General features: G+C 42.6%; 1 protein-coding gene and 1 long non-coding RNA gene across 6 annotated transcripts; one reads left to right on the top strand and one right to left on the bottom strand.

Annotated features, from left to right (window-relative positions):
* Positions 1–5,153: 5,153 nt before the first annotated feature.
* LOC123050938 (uncharacterized) lies at positions 5,154–6,184 on the bottom strand. Its single transcript, XR_006423869.1, has 2 exons — positions 5,511–6,184; positions 5,154–5,425 (listed from the first exon to the last, which is right to left on the bottom strand). It is a non-coding gene; the product is annotated as an uncharacterized lncRNA (long non-coding RNA).
* Positions 6,185–6,194: 10 nt separating this feature from the next.
* LOC123050936 (uncharacterized) lies at positions 6,195–13,433 on the top strand. 5 transcript variants are annotated; one of them, XM_044473655.1, is made up of 3 exons: positions 6,195–8,887; positions 8,967–9,047; positions 9,191–13,433. In XM_044473655.1, the coding sequence occupies exon 3, from the start codon at positions 9,218–9,220 to the stop codon at positions 10,328–10,330; it is 1,113 nt and encodes a 370-aa protein (XP_044329590.1). In that variant the 5' UTR covers positions 6,195–8,887; positions 8,967–9,047; positions 9,191–9,217; the 3' UTR covers positions 10,331–13,433. The 5 variants fall into 5 exon arrangements, with proteins under 5 accessions (XP_044329590.1, XP_044329589.1, XP_044329591.1 ...); XM_044473654.1 differs by having other exon boundaries at positions 8,971–9,047; XM_044473656.1 differs by having other exon boundaries at positions 6,195–6,394; positions 7,515–9,047.
* The last annotated feature ends 238 nt before the right edge of the window (positions 13,434–13,671 follow it).

The raw sequence follows: 13,671 nt of genomic DNA on the forward strand, positions 1-13,671 counted from the left end.
ATTCATGACAATTTTAAAATTTAAGAAATTTTTTAAAATTTTATAAATATCTTAGGTCAGTGAACTTTTCAAATCTATCAAACAACCGATAATATCTTTTTTGGATCTGTTTTTTTACATATTCATGCACATTTTTTTCAATTCACGAGTGGGGCAGGCGCTGAGATAGCGCTACTGGCCTAAGACCCACCAAGCTAGCAATTGCACCGCTAAAGGAGGCACTAAATATACATATATTTTTCTTTGTTTTTTTTCTCTTTTTTTGTACTTTTTATTTTTAACAAAATTTATAAAAAGTTGCCGGATTTAATTTTTCTGTTAATTGAAAAATATTAGCAAACATAATAAATTTTCAATAATTTTAAAACGTTCCAAAATTTTATAAATGTTCCTAAATTTTAAAATAATGTTCATAAATTTAGTACTAGCATTTCAAAAAAAATATCGAAATAAAAAAATGTCTGTGGATTTAAAAATATCATTAATTAAAAAATGTTCCCAAATTCCAAAAATGTTGTTCCACTCACAATATACTCCTGAATTCCTAAAGTGTTCTTGAAGCTCAAACATATTTCCAGAATTCAAAAAATATTCATGAATTTGAAAAAATATGCATGGACTTTCGAAAATTCTCTCATGATTCAAAAAATGCATGGATTTAAAAATAAAATGAGAAAATATAAAAGTATAAAATAAAATAAAATAGGAAACTGAAAATAAACCGGTAAAACCGAGAAAAAACACACACAAAAAAAACTGATCGGGGAGATTGGTGAAAACAAACACAGAAAAGACAGGAACAACGTCATATGCGAGGCCCAATAACAGGAGAGGGATGAGCAATTGTTTTCGAGGTTCATATTGGGTATTTTCTTTATCTTTTCGCAATTAAATATACTATGTCCACCAGATTATATTCATCTGCTTGTGTAGTGGTTTTGTTTATCTATAGCTGTGAAATTGATATGTATTCTTCAAAATGGGCCAGATATATTTCAGGTTTTGGGTAAGTTAGAGAAATCCATGTTTATAAAAAACTAGTGCGGCTACAGCTCCAAGGCGAGAAATGTGTCCCTGTTTTGACTGTTAGTCTTAGTTTCCCTTACCTACATATTTTGCTGCTAAATTTGCATATACACATAGAACTATTGGTATATAGCTTGTATAAACATAATGTGGATCGTCAGAGTGATCATAGTTTTAAATATGCATGAATAAGTTAGTGGTTCACGACATAAAGACATGCTCTTTAAGACGATCAATTAGTTCCGAATTTTAACTCGGAAGTTGATAGTTTGGTGGTTCTGTAGAATTCAGTAATGAATTGAAGGTTAGAAAATTAGCAATGCAATTGGAACATAAATGCTTAAGTCGGTCGTAAATGGACCCACAAAGTAGAAAATAAATTTCTGAACAAAAATGTGAAAGTTGCATTACCTATTTGGTGAGGTCTTCTGTGTAGACAATACTTTTTGTGTATGTCTCGTTTGTGTTGGTATTCCTTTTCTTCTTTTTTCCTTTTTCTTATCTTGTTTGTGTTTGTCTTGCTTATACGTATCTTCTTATTCTTCTCCTAGTTCTCATCATGTGTACCTATTAGTACCATTATGTTTGATGTGTGGTCGCTCTAGAAAGCGTGACATATAGTTGGCCATGTGAGAAAACTGGTTCAACAGTTAGACATTGATATTTGGTATTGTCTGGCCTTGTGATTTGTTTATTATTGTCACTGTGAAGTTGAACCTTACTGGAAACTATTTTCTTCTTAAACTGATTTAGTTATCACTAGTTTCAGTTTTGACTATAGGAAACTAGTTTTTCCACACCTTCGTTACCAACTTTTGTACTGATGTGGACACTTGCATTAAGGTTGAGTCTTTCGATATTGTCAAATCAAATGTTTTATGGACTTAGTGGGTTACAATGAACCAACATGCCATTTTGATACTAAATATTTTTACTTTGTGATATAGTTTTCATTGAATGCATTGTTTTCAATTCGTTACTTCACATACAATGTTAAATAATATATTCCAATATCCGCAAAGAATATATTTCAAAAATAACTAGAACAATTAACAATGCCATAAGACTCTGTTTCCTTTTAGTTTTAGTTTGGGACATTTAAGAAAGTCTTTTCTTAAGATGGATCTCACTCCACCAAATTAATTTATGTTATTTATCTAATCAAAGTGAAGGTGTTGTCCTACTCAACAAAACTAATTTAGGTCATTAATGAATTGGAATGCATCTGTCTTTATCCATACCACACCTAAGTATTTACTGAACTTTCAAACTTGGTAGAGTCCTTTGTACTATACGAAACTAGCAAATAACTTTATAAATGTTTCTAAATTTACAAAGACTGATATTTTTAGATTTAACAAAAAAATAATTCAAGAATGTATGATGTGGCAACGATTATTTTGTCATAGATCCCCGTGTATACCATTGGTTGCGGTGCTGCTTTCTTGGTCTGAGAACTTGCTATCAAATCATAACATTTAGAATTCAAGTGGCCCAAGGCTAAACCTTATTCATTTGACTGTTATAGTAGTTCTCACAACGATTAGATGATCAAACTCACAAGTTATGGTACTAGTTTTAACAACGACGATATGTCCACGATTTAATCGTTGAGACAAAAAGTTATGGCCAGCAATGGTAACGGGATGGCTACGCCCAACGGTAACATAAAAAAGTTCATTAATGAAACTTCTGACATTATACTATTGTTGTATATTGAATTACTGACACAAGTGGTGATATTTAACTGAAGTTCTTAATGTAGCATTAACCTGCTACATATTTGTTCACCTGCCTTCTAATCGAGTGTGTCATTTTGCGAACTAGCTGTATGAAAATTAATGTGTCACGAATGGTAATAACTTCATAAGTTACAATGAAATTTCCAATTTTTATATTCGCCTGAGATGCCTCAGTTCCATACTATGCTTACTCTATACTGACTTGCTAACTTATATCCGTCCTTATGAGAACTTTGTAGGGTCTCTGTAGTGAAATCTACTTATTTGAGCTTGTCGGTCCTGTACATAAGGCTTCTTACCTTCAAGTTAGCATTTGATAATTGGTGTTGTACTTAAGGCTTCTTACCTTCAAATTAGCATTTGAAATTCTACTGTTGTTGTATATTGACACAAGTGGTGATGCATAGAAATAATTATATAGAAATATTTAACTGAGTGCTTAACACAGCATTGCTGTCTCGCTACTTGCATGTACACTTCTCTCTAATCAAGTGAGGACAATGAATGATATAATAACTTCAGTAAGTTATAGTTCGTACCATGAGCCAGCTCTGCCTGAAAAACAAACACGAGCAATCGTTGCTTCATTTTTTGTTTTGTAGTCATACATCAATAGCTTTTGTGTGTGAGATGATTTTCCTTGCCGACAGCTGCCACACCGGTCGGAGTTAGTCAACCATCACGTTTTGTGTCCTACTATTTGCTTGCGCATTCGATGTCAAAAACTTTGCATAAATATCACCTTTGTTGTTCTAATAAAAAATTATATCAGGCATAATTTAATATGACGAAGAGACTATTTTTGCAAATGTTTTTTTTTGTCAACCATGATCACCATGTCTAGTCTTAGCCGCTCACCGAAGCTGTCGCCATGCCTGGAGCCAAGGGAGCGGATGTGGCGAGGATCGGTGCCAAATGGAGGTGCCCGCCAATGAGAGACGTCACCGACAATGATCACCTTGTTGAACAGTATAAGGCAGAAAAATCATGGACCACCACCAGAGTCGGATCACAGGTAGACTCAGCAGCTCTGTTCTATGACTTCCAAATATTTATGCCATACATCTTGGAGTTGTGTCATGAGGAATTTTTTGAAGATTGGAACAGTTAGGTTGATCTATCTGTCCGTCTATTGTTTTCTAGGCTTTACTGTACAATCAAGACTGCGGTCTTTTAATAGACCACTCTGGTAGACTTACAACAGCTGTGTTTTTGTGGCTCTATTGTTGCAAGGAAATTTAAAAATTTTATTGCCGCGATGCCTCCGTTTCATATTATGCTTACTCTAGTGTAAATGGCTTACCATGCTTATGCTGACGTCTAGGATCATTGTGGTGAAATGTTTCTATTGGAGCATGTTGGTCCTATAGATAAGACCTCTTGCCTTCTAGTTAGCATTTTAAATTATAATGTTTTCTATATTATATGGCATTATTGTCTTGCTGCTTATCTGTACACATTTAAATTGTAATGTTTTCTATATTATATGGCATTATTGTCTTGCTGCTTATCTGTACACGTGCCCCCTAACGTTAAGTGTCTCTAGGTATTTTTCTCCCTGGCTCAACGGAGTATGACAATGTACTAGGTCCTTCTTGATTTTTTGTAAATGACACGCTGAATCTACTAGTTTTGGACGAGTCTCACGGTCTGAATCTATTGACACGGAGTATGACAATTTTCTAGGTTCTTCTTGATTTTTGGAAAAGGAAAACCAGCAGCTGCTTAATTTAGGAAGCGCCCAGTTATTTAGTTTTTTCGTTAGCGTTACTTGCTTTTCTGTCCAGAACTTCGTGGTTGCTGTAATTTCTACAGCAGTTTTGCTGGACATGCACATGGCAGAAATTATACTATTGTTAGCATGAGACGTTGGTCGCGCAAATCCTATGGCAAATAGTCTGTTTTTCCGGTTTTAGAAAAGTTCTAGAAGGTTCTTCCCGCCCGGTTTTTCAAAAAAAAAATTCTTCTATTGTTTCTCTACAAGTTTAATTTTTTATATTTGCATTTTTGGTATTTATTTTCTTTTAAAAATTGTTCATGCTATTTAAATGTCCATAATTCTAGAAGATGCTCATGAAATTATTAGAAAATGTTCATTTTTTTAAAAAAGTTCATATTTATAGAAAAATGTTCGCATCTTTAAAAAGGTAATGGTTTCTTTCAAATGTTCTTTTTTAAAGAATGTTCACAAAAGTTTCTAAAAAAATGATGGGTTTTTTCACATAAACATAATTGACGTTTTTTTAGAGATCCTAAACATAATTTACGTTGTGACGCATAAATAAACAAAATAGAGGCCACCCGGGCGGGGCCATGTATGTACCCGGCGGCCCTGCAGCAACTACGGATGTGTTTGGTTCCCGGGATAAGTTTGGGTGGTTGAGGGTATCCCCAACCACCTGGCTAGGGATAACCCTTTTTTTGTTTGGTTGGGTGGGATGGTTAGAGATAGCCATTTTAAGTGTTTGGTTTGAGAGACTGAGGGATGGATACGTTGTGGTGATAACTAAAAAATTCCTGCGATGACCATGCATTATTTTAATCGAATAATTCCATATCGAAGACACTAGTGCACAACCACAACAATCTTTGTATCAAGTACTGGTGATAGGTGAACTGATCCATCTGTGGTCTGCATCTTCGCCGATTCTCAGAACCTATCAGATGACAGAAAGAACAGTGCACATTCAGAGCAGAGAATGCAAATTGGTACACGAATGCCCTGTACAAATTGAGGTTTACTAGTTGAACGTGTAGAAGAGCTTGAGCTCATCAGCCATCTCCTGCTCGTACCACTTTCTCTCCTCATTTTCTCCTGATGCAACTGGTGCCACCCGCCAGATCAAATCGAAGTTGTTGCGCCCACCAGAAACAGATCGAGAACAGAGGCGCATATCAAGATCGAATAAAACCAGCATCACGTACCCAAAGATCGAATAAAACCGGCATCACGTACCCAAAGACAGAGGCACTGAAGCCGCCGCCGCCGCCACTCTGCATCGTAAGTCACCGGCGGCGCGCTCCCATTTGGCGGGGCACGGGTGGGGGCCGCAGGCGTGTGCCTATCTGGGTCCGACCATGGCAGCGCGGCCGCCGCCGCCGCTCATGGCTCGACCATTCCACTTGTACGATTCACCAGCGTGGTCGCTCACCAGCGAATCGAGAGGATAATGTTTCCAGGAGTGTTTTCTGTTCCAGAGAGGGGTGAGAGCGAGAGAAAAACGCTTCGGGCGTGAGACGAGAAGGGTGGCTGGCTTCGCCCGCGAGATTTCGGCGGCTCCGCACATCCCCCGTTTTAGGGAATATTCCAGGAATAATGGCTATCCTTATCCCTTCTATCCCTCAAACCAAACGGGTGGCAACCATTTAAAAAGGGGATATCCCTGTCCCCCGAGGGATAGCCTCTGAACCAAACACATCCTACAGCACCGAAGTGGGCCACCATTCCTTTCCTTCCTCCCTGCTGCTCTGCTTCCGACGAGTCCAACAGACGGCGGCGACGGCGACGGCGAGGAGACACCTGTGGGACGGCGGGCAAGGACGAGGACGCGTCGTCTTCCAGCTGCTAGCGGCCGGCCTGACCTCTCTCCCGTTCAGCTGGAGCCACCGCCACCGGGTCAGGTCAGGTCAGCTTTCGTCCACCCGCCCGCCCGCCCGCCCGCCATGTGTTTGTGTTTATTCCCGTGACGTTCGTTTCTCGCGCTGCTTTGGGTTTGGGGTCTTGGCTGTTGTCTTCATCCAATAAACACTGACCGGCGATTACATTGCAGTAGCCAAGGAGTATACATCGTCTGCCTTGCTCTTTTGTTTAATGATCTCAAAAACCAACACTGGCGCAGTCAATCAAAATGCATCAAAGCATCTTTCTGAAGAAGATCCAGATACTCCTGGAGTGGACCCTACGCTCTGAATTACTAGATAGTACGGCTGGCCGGCTGGATCCCGCAATTAGGCACACAGGCAAACACCTTCTTCCTCCTCTAGTAGAGTTAAGTTTGCTTGCTTGCTTAATGCTCTGGTTGTGTTCATCACAAACTAGTGGAGTGCTGCTGCACACACTCTGCAGCACTCTAGTCTAGTGACCAACCAACAACCCCAACGGAGACACATACATGCCAAAGCACACCCACTCTCATTGCCAGACAGTGATAACAACAACCGGCGAGCTGAGCTCAATACATTCTTCTTACTACTAAACGCACCAGCTACATGTAAATGTGAGCACGACATCTATCTTTTTATATGTCCATGGATCTATTCTTGCAAGCAAACTGTGTAAAATGAAGGAGGTCTGCAGCACATTAATTTGAACACACAATCAGAGTCCTGCTGCTCTGGTGACCACGACAAATTAAAGCCTGTGTCTATGTGTAACACAGATTCTATCACCTAGTGCTTGGTATGAGGTGTTACCTGTAGCAAATCCAATGCTCCTCCCAAAGACGTCTCTTGGTCTGAATCACAAGCTCATCGAGCTGTGTGCCATAAGCTCCTTAATTCCCACTGTTGAAGTTTCCAGAATCACAAGCTGATCGGGCTGCAGTTCTGAATATTTTATACAAGTGCATTTCCTGAATTCCATATACTTTTCAGAGAACAAATGAGTTTCCGTCAAAGCATTTCTCAAGGCGGCCAGGCACCTGGAGTGTGCTACGCAACACCTTCTATCCAGGATGCCGTTATGTCATCTGATGATGAACAGCTGTTTCTTTATTGATGAAAGTGCTTATTGCTTCCATTTTTCAGTAACTGTTGATGACCGCCTACATTTCGTGTTGGAAAGGCCTTCCCATACAAGCTCTCGGTCAGGCAAGAATGATTTTGTTTTCATTCTAATTATTTCACAGTAACTAGCTAGAGATTCATGTGTTAGTAAAATAGCATGCAATTGAGGTGCCGGCTTCTCGGTTAGTTCATCCATCATCCATCATGCTACATGTGTGTTTGCCAGGCAATTGATTTTCAACTTGGGTTGGCAATTGGAACTCCTCTCTTTTTTTTAAAGATAAAGATCTCTCTACCTATTTCTGGCTATTGTTCTTCCATTAGGTCAGTTATATATGCCAGTGATTCACTGGCTTATGTTTGCAAATGTTAGTTATCTATACTGTTCATCTCGACATAAAATAATTCCAGAAACAAATAAATGGTCAAGCTTTCTGTCATATCTCCCGTTTAGTCTGTGTGTGTACAATCCTGTTGATTTCATTTGCATGAAATCATTGCAGACCTACCACTCCTTGATGGCGTGTGTGTGAGAATTGACAAAGCTAACCCTTGTTTGAAAGTTCAAAATAACCTTACTCTAAAAATCGAACCAAATCTGACCCTTGCTCAGCGCCACCCTCCGGGCGCTCAACTTGGCTGTGTCAACGCACTTCCTCGTTCCAGGCACAAAAAAGGAAAAAAAAAGAGTGCTGGCTTGAGCACTAGTATAGCAGGGTGCCATCTCTAGCCTTGATCTAAGTTGAACAGGGTACTAAAGGAAGAAATAATGGTGGAAAGATACTTTCTTAGTCTGTAGCAGCATTGATCCCTTTTCTTTTCTTTTTCTCCTTCCATTATTCCGTTATTACGTGAAAGGCACCGGTTCTTCTAATCTTGTTCCAAGCTCCTGCCCCACAAGGACAAGCACTGATGCCTTGCTGCCCTTTCACCTTTAGGCTCCAGCCGAAACTCCAAAGAATGCACGCATTTGTTTCTCGTGTCTCTGAAACTCCAAACAAGCCCAAACACCAAACAAGGTGTTCCTGCAACGACTCCACCCTTGGCAGTACATTTGGAAGTGCTTACGCCTCACACTTGTGCTTTGCAAGCAAGCAGTTGTAGCACGTTAATTAGTTTTGTTTGATCGCTGATTAATTATCAAGTGCTGCCAAATACTTTTGTGACCCACCGGCACAATTCTCATAGTATCATATTCTTCCTCATTTTTAGAGCCTTTTTCTACAGCACCGTATTCTCTTTTTTGTGTGGCTGGAGAAGTTGTGATATCTCAGTGTGAATGGTATGGCATCTTATCTTGCCATCTTTTGAGCTGTCATCCACCCACACCACTTTCAATTCCTTTTTGGCTTGCAACAGAGGAGACTAAGACTCCGTGTTTACCCAGCTTACAGGTTAGAGAGATTGTATATCAATATCAGTTCTCTCTCGCTCTCTCTCTCTCAACGGCTTAACCCTCCCTTTTGCAACTAGCTAGACCTCCACAGCAGGCAAGCACGAAGGCAGGCGGCGTCCGTCACTGGCAAACCAGCAACTCGTGCACGTGTGCACATCGTAAGTACCTACTCCTCTCCTTTAATTTGCAGATAGGCTATACAAGTACTACTATCCTTCTCCACCAGGATTGGTGACGGCAAACCAATTCATGCATATATCCACGAATGACTGGATTCCCTTTGGTTCCTGAATCGTTGTAGGTCATCCATCTCTGCATCAGGGGGAGGATGTACGCGGCCCTCAGTGCGGCGCAATGGGTGGTGGGCAAGGCGCTAGCCCCTGTTGCGGATGGGGTGCTGGAGGCATGGGCGGCCACCAGGAACTTCGGTTTCAACATCGAGGCCCTCAGCATGGAACTAATGCTGGTGAAGGCCACGCTCGAACAAGCTGGCCGTAAGGAGCTCGGCGGGCCGGCCATGGAGATGTTGTTGCAGAAGCTGCGTGACTCGGCGCAAAATGCTGAAGACTTGCTAGATGAGCTCGACTACTTCCGCATCCACGATGAGCTCCACGGCACCCACGATGCTGCAGGCGAGCACGACAAGGGTTGCTTCCACAACCTTGCCTTCAATGCTCGCCACACCGCCAAAGCTTTTGGCAAACTGGTCAACTGTGCTAAGCATCGGCAGAGGTCACACAGCGACTCCTCGGCCCCAGACACCAATCAGGAGCTTAGCGGATGCATGCCCAAGATCGGTAAACTCCTCACTTGCTCATCTTCCCCGCATCCACATGTTCGTGATGATGACTATGATAGTGATGATGACTGTGGCAATGTGCAAGAAACACCAAAGCTTGAGTTTAATAGGGTTTATTTCTCTCAAAGGATGAAGGACATTGTAGAGAAATTGCAACTTATGCGCAATGAGGTTAGCAAGATTCTGATACATTGTGGCCCTAGAACTGTCCCAGACATTGCCCTGAGTCGTCCTATCACCAAAAGTAGAATTGATGAGCCAAAACTGTATGGAAGGGACCATGTCATGAATAGCATCATACATGATATCACCAAGGGTCAATACTATGACAAGGGTCTAACTGTGCTGCCGGTAGTGGGTCCAGGGGGAATGGGGAAGACAACTCTTATACAACACATATATCGCAACCAGCAAGTGCAGAATCATTTTCCAGCGAGCCCCGATGGCGGTGGTTGGAGCAGTGTGGTGGGGACTGCTCGTGAGGAACGCGGGTGGTGCCCGCTGGTGCTTGCGGTAGCCTCGTCAACATGCTTATTGGCAGCCTCGCCAGTGTGCTTGCAGGCGGTGGCGGCCGTGCTTGTCGGCGGCCTCGTTGGCGTGTTTGCTAGAGGCGGCGGTCAGAGCAGTGCGCAGAGGTTGTAGCTTGACTGGGAGCTCAAGAGCAGCACGGTAGGTGATTGCTCTCAAGGGGATCCAGATCCCGCAACACACCGGTTGTTGCGGTGGCGAGATTGCAATAACTACTTAGTTGCAAGACTTAGTTTAGGTAATACGTTGCTCCTGAGCCATCTGATTAAAATAAGATCTGACGGCCACAAAGGTGACGGACGCTCGCGTCGTTATCAGTCTGATGATTTGGATCATTTCCCTAAAATATATTTATTGAAAAAGGCTTTCACTCTGCTTTATATATAAAGCAACGACCAGAGATACAAACCCGGATACAACACGCCACCGACAAACACAACACACACACCCAAGACAAGATACAAGGATACCGATGCACCGCAACACTACCCAATCGACCGCCAAGAAAACTATAGATGAGCCAAAAAGAACCACTTGGGGCCAACGAGGAGCTCCTGAGAACTAGCCACCGAGAAGATGTGAAGCGAGACAATGACGGAGCATGGACTCCAAGGCGGTGCCTTCAAGAAGGGCACGACTGAATTGTTACCACCACCCAATCCCGATCAAGTTTTCATCTAGAGCAATGTGAAGAAGGGAACACCACGACGGAGCCTTCATGAAGGAAAACGGCGCCCGCCGCCGCCGCCACCATCGACCGGAAAGAACCGGGCAAGTTATGCACTATGGTGTTAACCTTCCCTCTGCCAAACGACCATGCTAGACCAAACATTACCAACCATGCCACCCCGCGTGACCATGGCTGCCCGACTGCACCCAAGACGTGCGCTCCGCCCATGAATATTGTGTCTCCCACCGCCAGGGCGGCTGCCCTATATCCAAGCACCTTCGTGAACACCCAAAGTCCTTGACTTTGGCCTGATTGGCAGACCCCAACCGATGGAGCAGCCAGCAACCGTCCTTCCTCGAACATCGACAGAGCTCGCCAGAAGGCACACGGCCGAGGAAATGGGGAGGAGGAGCAGGCGCATTTGGACCGGTGCACCCCCGCACCGGCGACGGGTGGCCCGACATCGGGGCCTCCCATCCCTCCTAAGAAGTCCCCACGGGACACACCCCGTGTCGCCTCACCATGGCGGCCGATGCAGCTCAACGCGAGGCCACCAACGACTGCCCGCCCATTACCACAGAGAGCCAAGCCACCCTTCACCAGCTGAAGAAGAAATGGAGAAGAGTAGTTTATTCTGGTGAAGAAGAAATGGAGAAGTAGCAACAAAGGTTACTCGCCAGATAGAAAAACTCAATGGTGTGGATGCTACCTGCCATGTTTTCTCGACAGATAGCAGAACTCAACAAGGTTGCCCACCAGATAGCACAATGAGCTAGGGAATTGGCGGCAATCTCCCAGTTGGAACCACCGTATTAGGTGTCTACAAGTTTGCTCATGGGGCTCAGCACCTCCGAGGTTCTTCTGCTCATTGTAGGTGCATCCTCGCCCTCCGGTGAACGCGTCATGCATCTATCATCATGTTACTCCTGCTATTCTATCTATCAATGAAATGATACGTAGCTTGCGTATTCACGAAAAGAAAAAGATAGCACAACGAGGTTCTCTGAACTCACTACGCCATGTTTTTTGGTTTTTGATGAAATATCTGGTCTGTGCCCCGGATTACAATATGAACATGCCATGTTTCTTCATTTTCGAGGGCCCATCACTTTCCTGGTTTGTGCCCCAGATTACGTCAGCAAGTAATGGTCTATGTACGTAGATGAGATGACCTCACCTCCACGAATCAACACTTTGGCTCTTTCCACGAACAATCCCTCCAGCACGTTAGACAACCTACCTCATCATATGGAAGACAATAAACTTGTCCAACTCTGACGTTGATTCCAATTATTAGGTGCCACCCAGTAGATCAAGAATATGGACTCGGTCCCTAAGTGCCACTAGTAGACCACTTGTCCAACTAGGCCCTGCCTCCCCTTAATTAATTCTTCTCTAATTTTCTACTCTAACGGTGAGAATATGTGGTGTTTGGTGGTTATGTGCGACTCAAGCTCCATAATCATATGCACTGCTGCACATTACTACGTACTCCAACGGTGAGTAGTTTTCATCATCAAACAAGAAAAACCAAAACCTTACCTATCTTGTCTCTGCCACCTCCAGGACATTGTATTCCTATGCCAGGGCTAGCTACCTGCATTAATTCATCCCTGGTCATGAGGGGCCAAATTATTCTTCTACACATCTTCGATTACTGATTAATAAAACATTGTTCGAATGTGCTAATTCACATATAACACTTTGAATTTGTGTCATAAGTTTTTTCATAGAACAGAATGGAGTCATAATACAAAGACTCTATAATGAGCTAGGTATATAAACTTAATGGTCAAAAAGTCACATTGGAGACTATATGCACACGTAATCATTTTCTTGAACATATTTAGGAATCAGTAGTTGGCGTACATATTACTGGTCAAGAGAGGTGAATAGGATTGAGAATCGGGATAATATTTCCATTGTTCTCATCATGTAGTAATCACAAACTAGTGTTTGGACAAACGAACCTATCTTGATTGTATTGACGAGCACCAACTGTACTCAATTGTTTGCCAAGGCAGTGCAAACAATGTAAAAGTTGATCTCAACAATAATGCAACCGCTATATACAAAGCTAGTCTACAAGAAAAAATGCGCTCATGAAAAGTTGTGCATATAATTTACTTAAGCGGCTTACGACTCGGCGACGTTGGAGAATATCGAGGCTTGTTCACATGTCATAACTAGTTTCAATAACGTGCATGCACACACATCACAGTGGAAGTAACTTAGCTAGTAACATAACACAACCTGAGACAAATTCACTTGCGGTAAAATAATATGTTACCGTAACATAGCGCACCCCAAGAAAAAAATGAGTCTACTTCTAAATAAATGAAGGCTTGCATGATATCATACATATGTTACTACCCGTATGCATGTTACTAGTCTAAGTCTAAGGTACTCCCCAATATGATCAGCCTTATTCTTGTGACCACATGATTGAGGAAGAAAGGCTCTAAGCGCAAGCAAGAAAAACTCTTTGCCCCATCCATGTACGTATATGGCGGCATAGCCCACACGAATGGTGGTTGAAACTTGAAAACCGTGTGTCAACCCGCCGCGGCCTGGCCTATATATAGAGAGGAGAGGACCCGTCTATACTCCTACTACACACAGCCCCCCGCACACGCGCGCGCGCGCGTACAACACTCGGCTAGACCTCACTAGCTTGTTGATCAGTATTGGTCCAATGGTGAAGAGTGTTAGCTTCCTCGTCGCGGTGCTTACCATGGCCGTCTCCCTTCACTCGACGCATGCGGTCTCTGCCGCATTATTCAAT

This window comes from Triticum aestivum, chromosome 2D (genome assembly GCF_018294505.1).
Source record: "Triticum aestivum cultivar Chinese Spring chromosome 2D, IWGSC CS RefSeq v2.1, whole genome shotgun sequence".
NCBI lineage: Eukaryota > Viridiplantae > Streptophyta > Magnoliopsida > Poales > Poaceae > Triticum > Triticum aestivum.

Bases quoted from the DNA above. Each gene is read 5' to 3' on its own strand.
- LOC123050936 (XM_044473653.1), top strand. From the start codon at position 9,218: ATGTACGCGGCCCTCAGTGCGGCGCAATGGGTGGTGGGCAAGGCGCTA.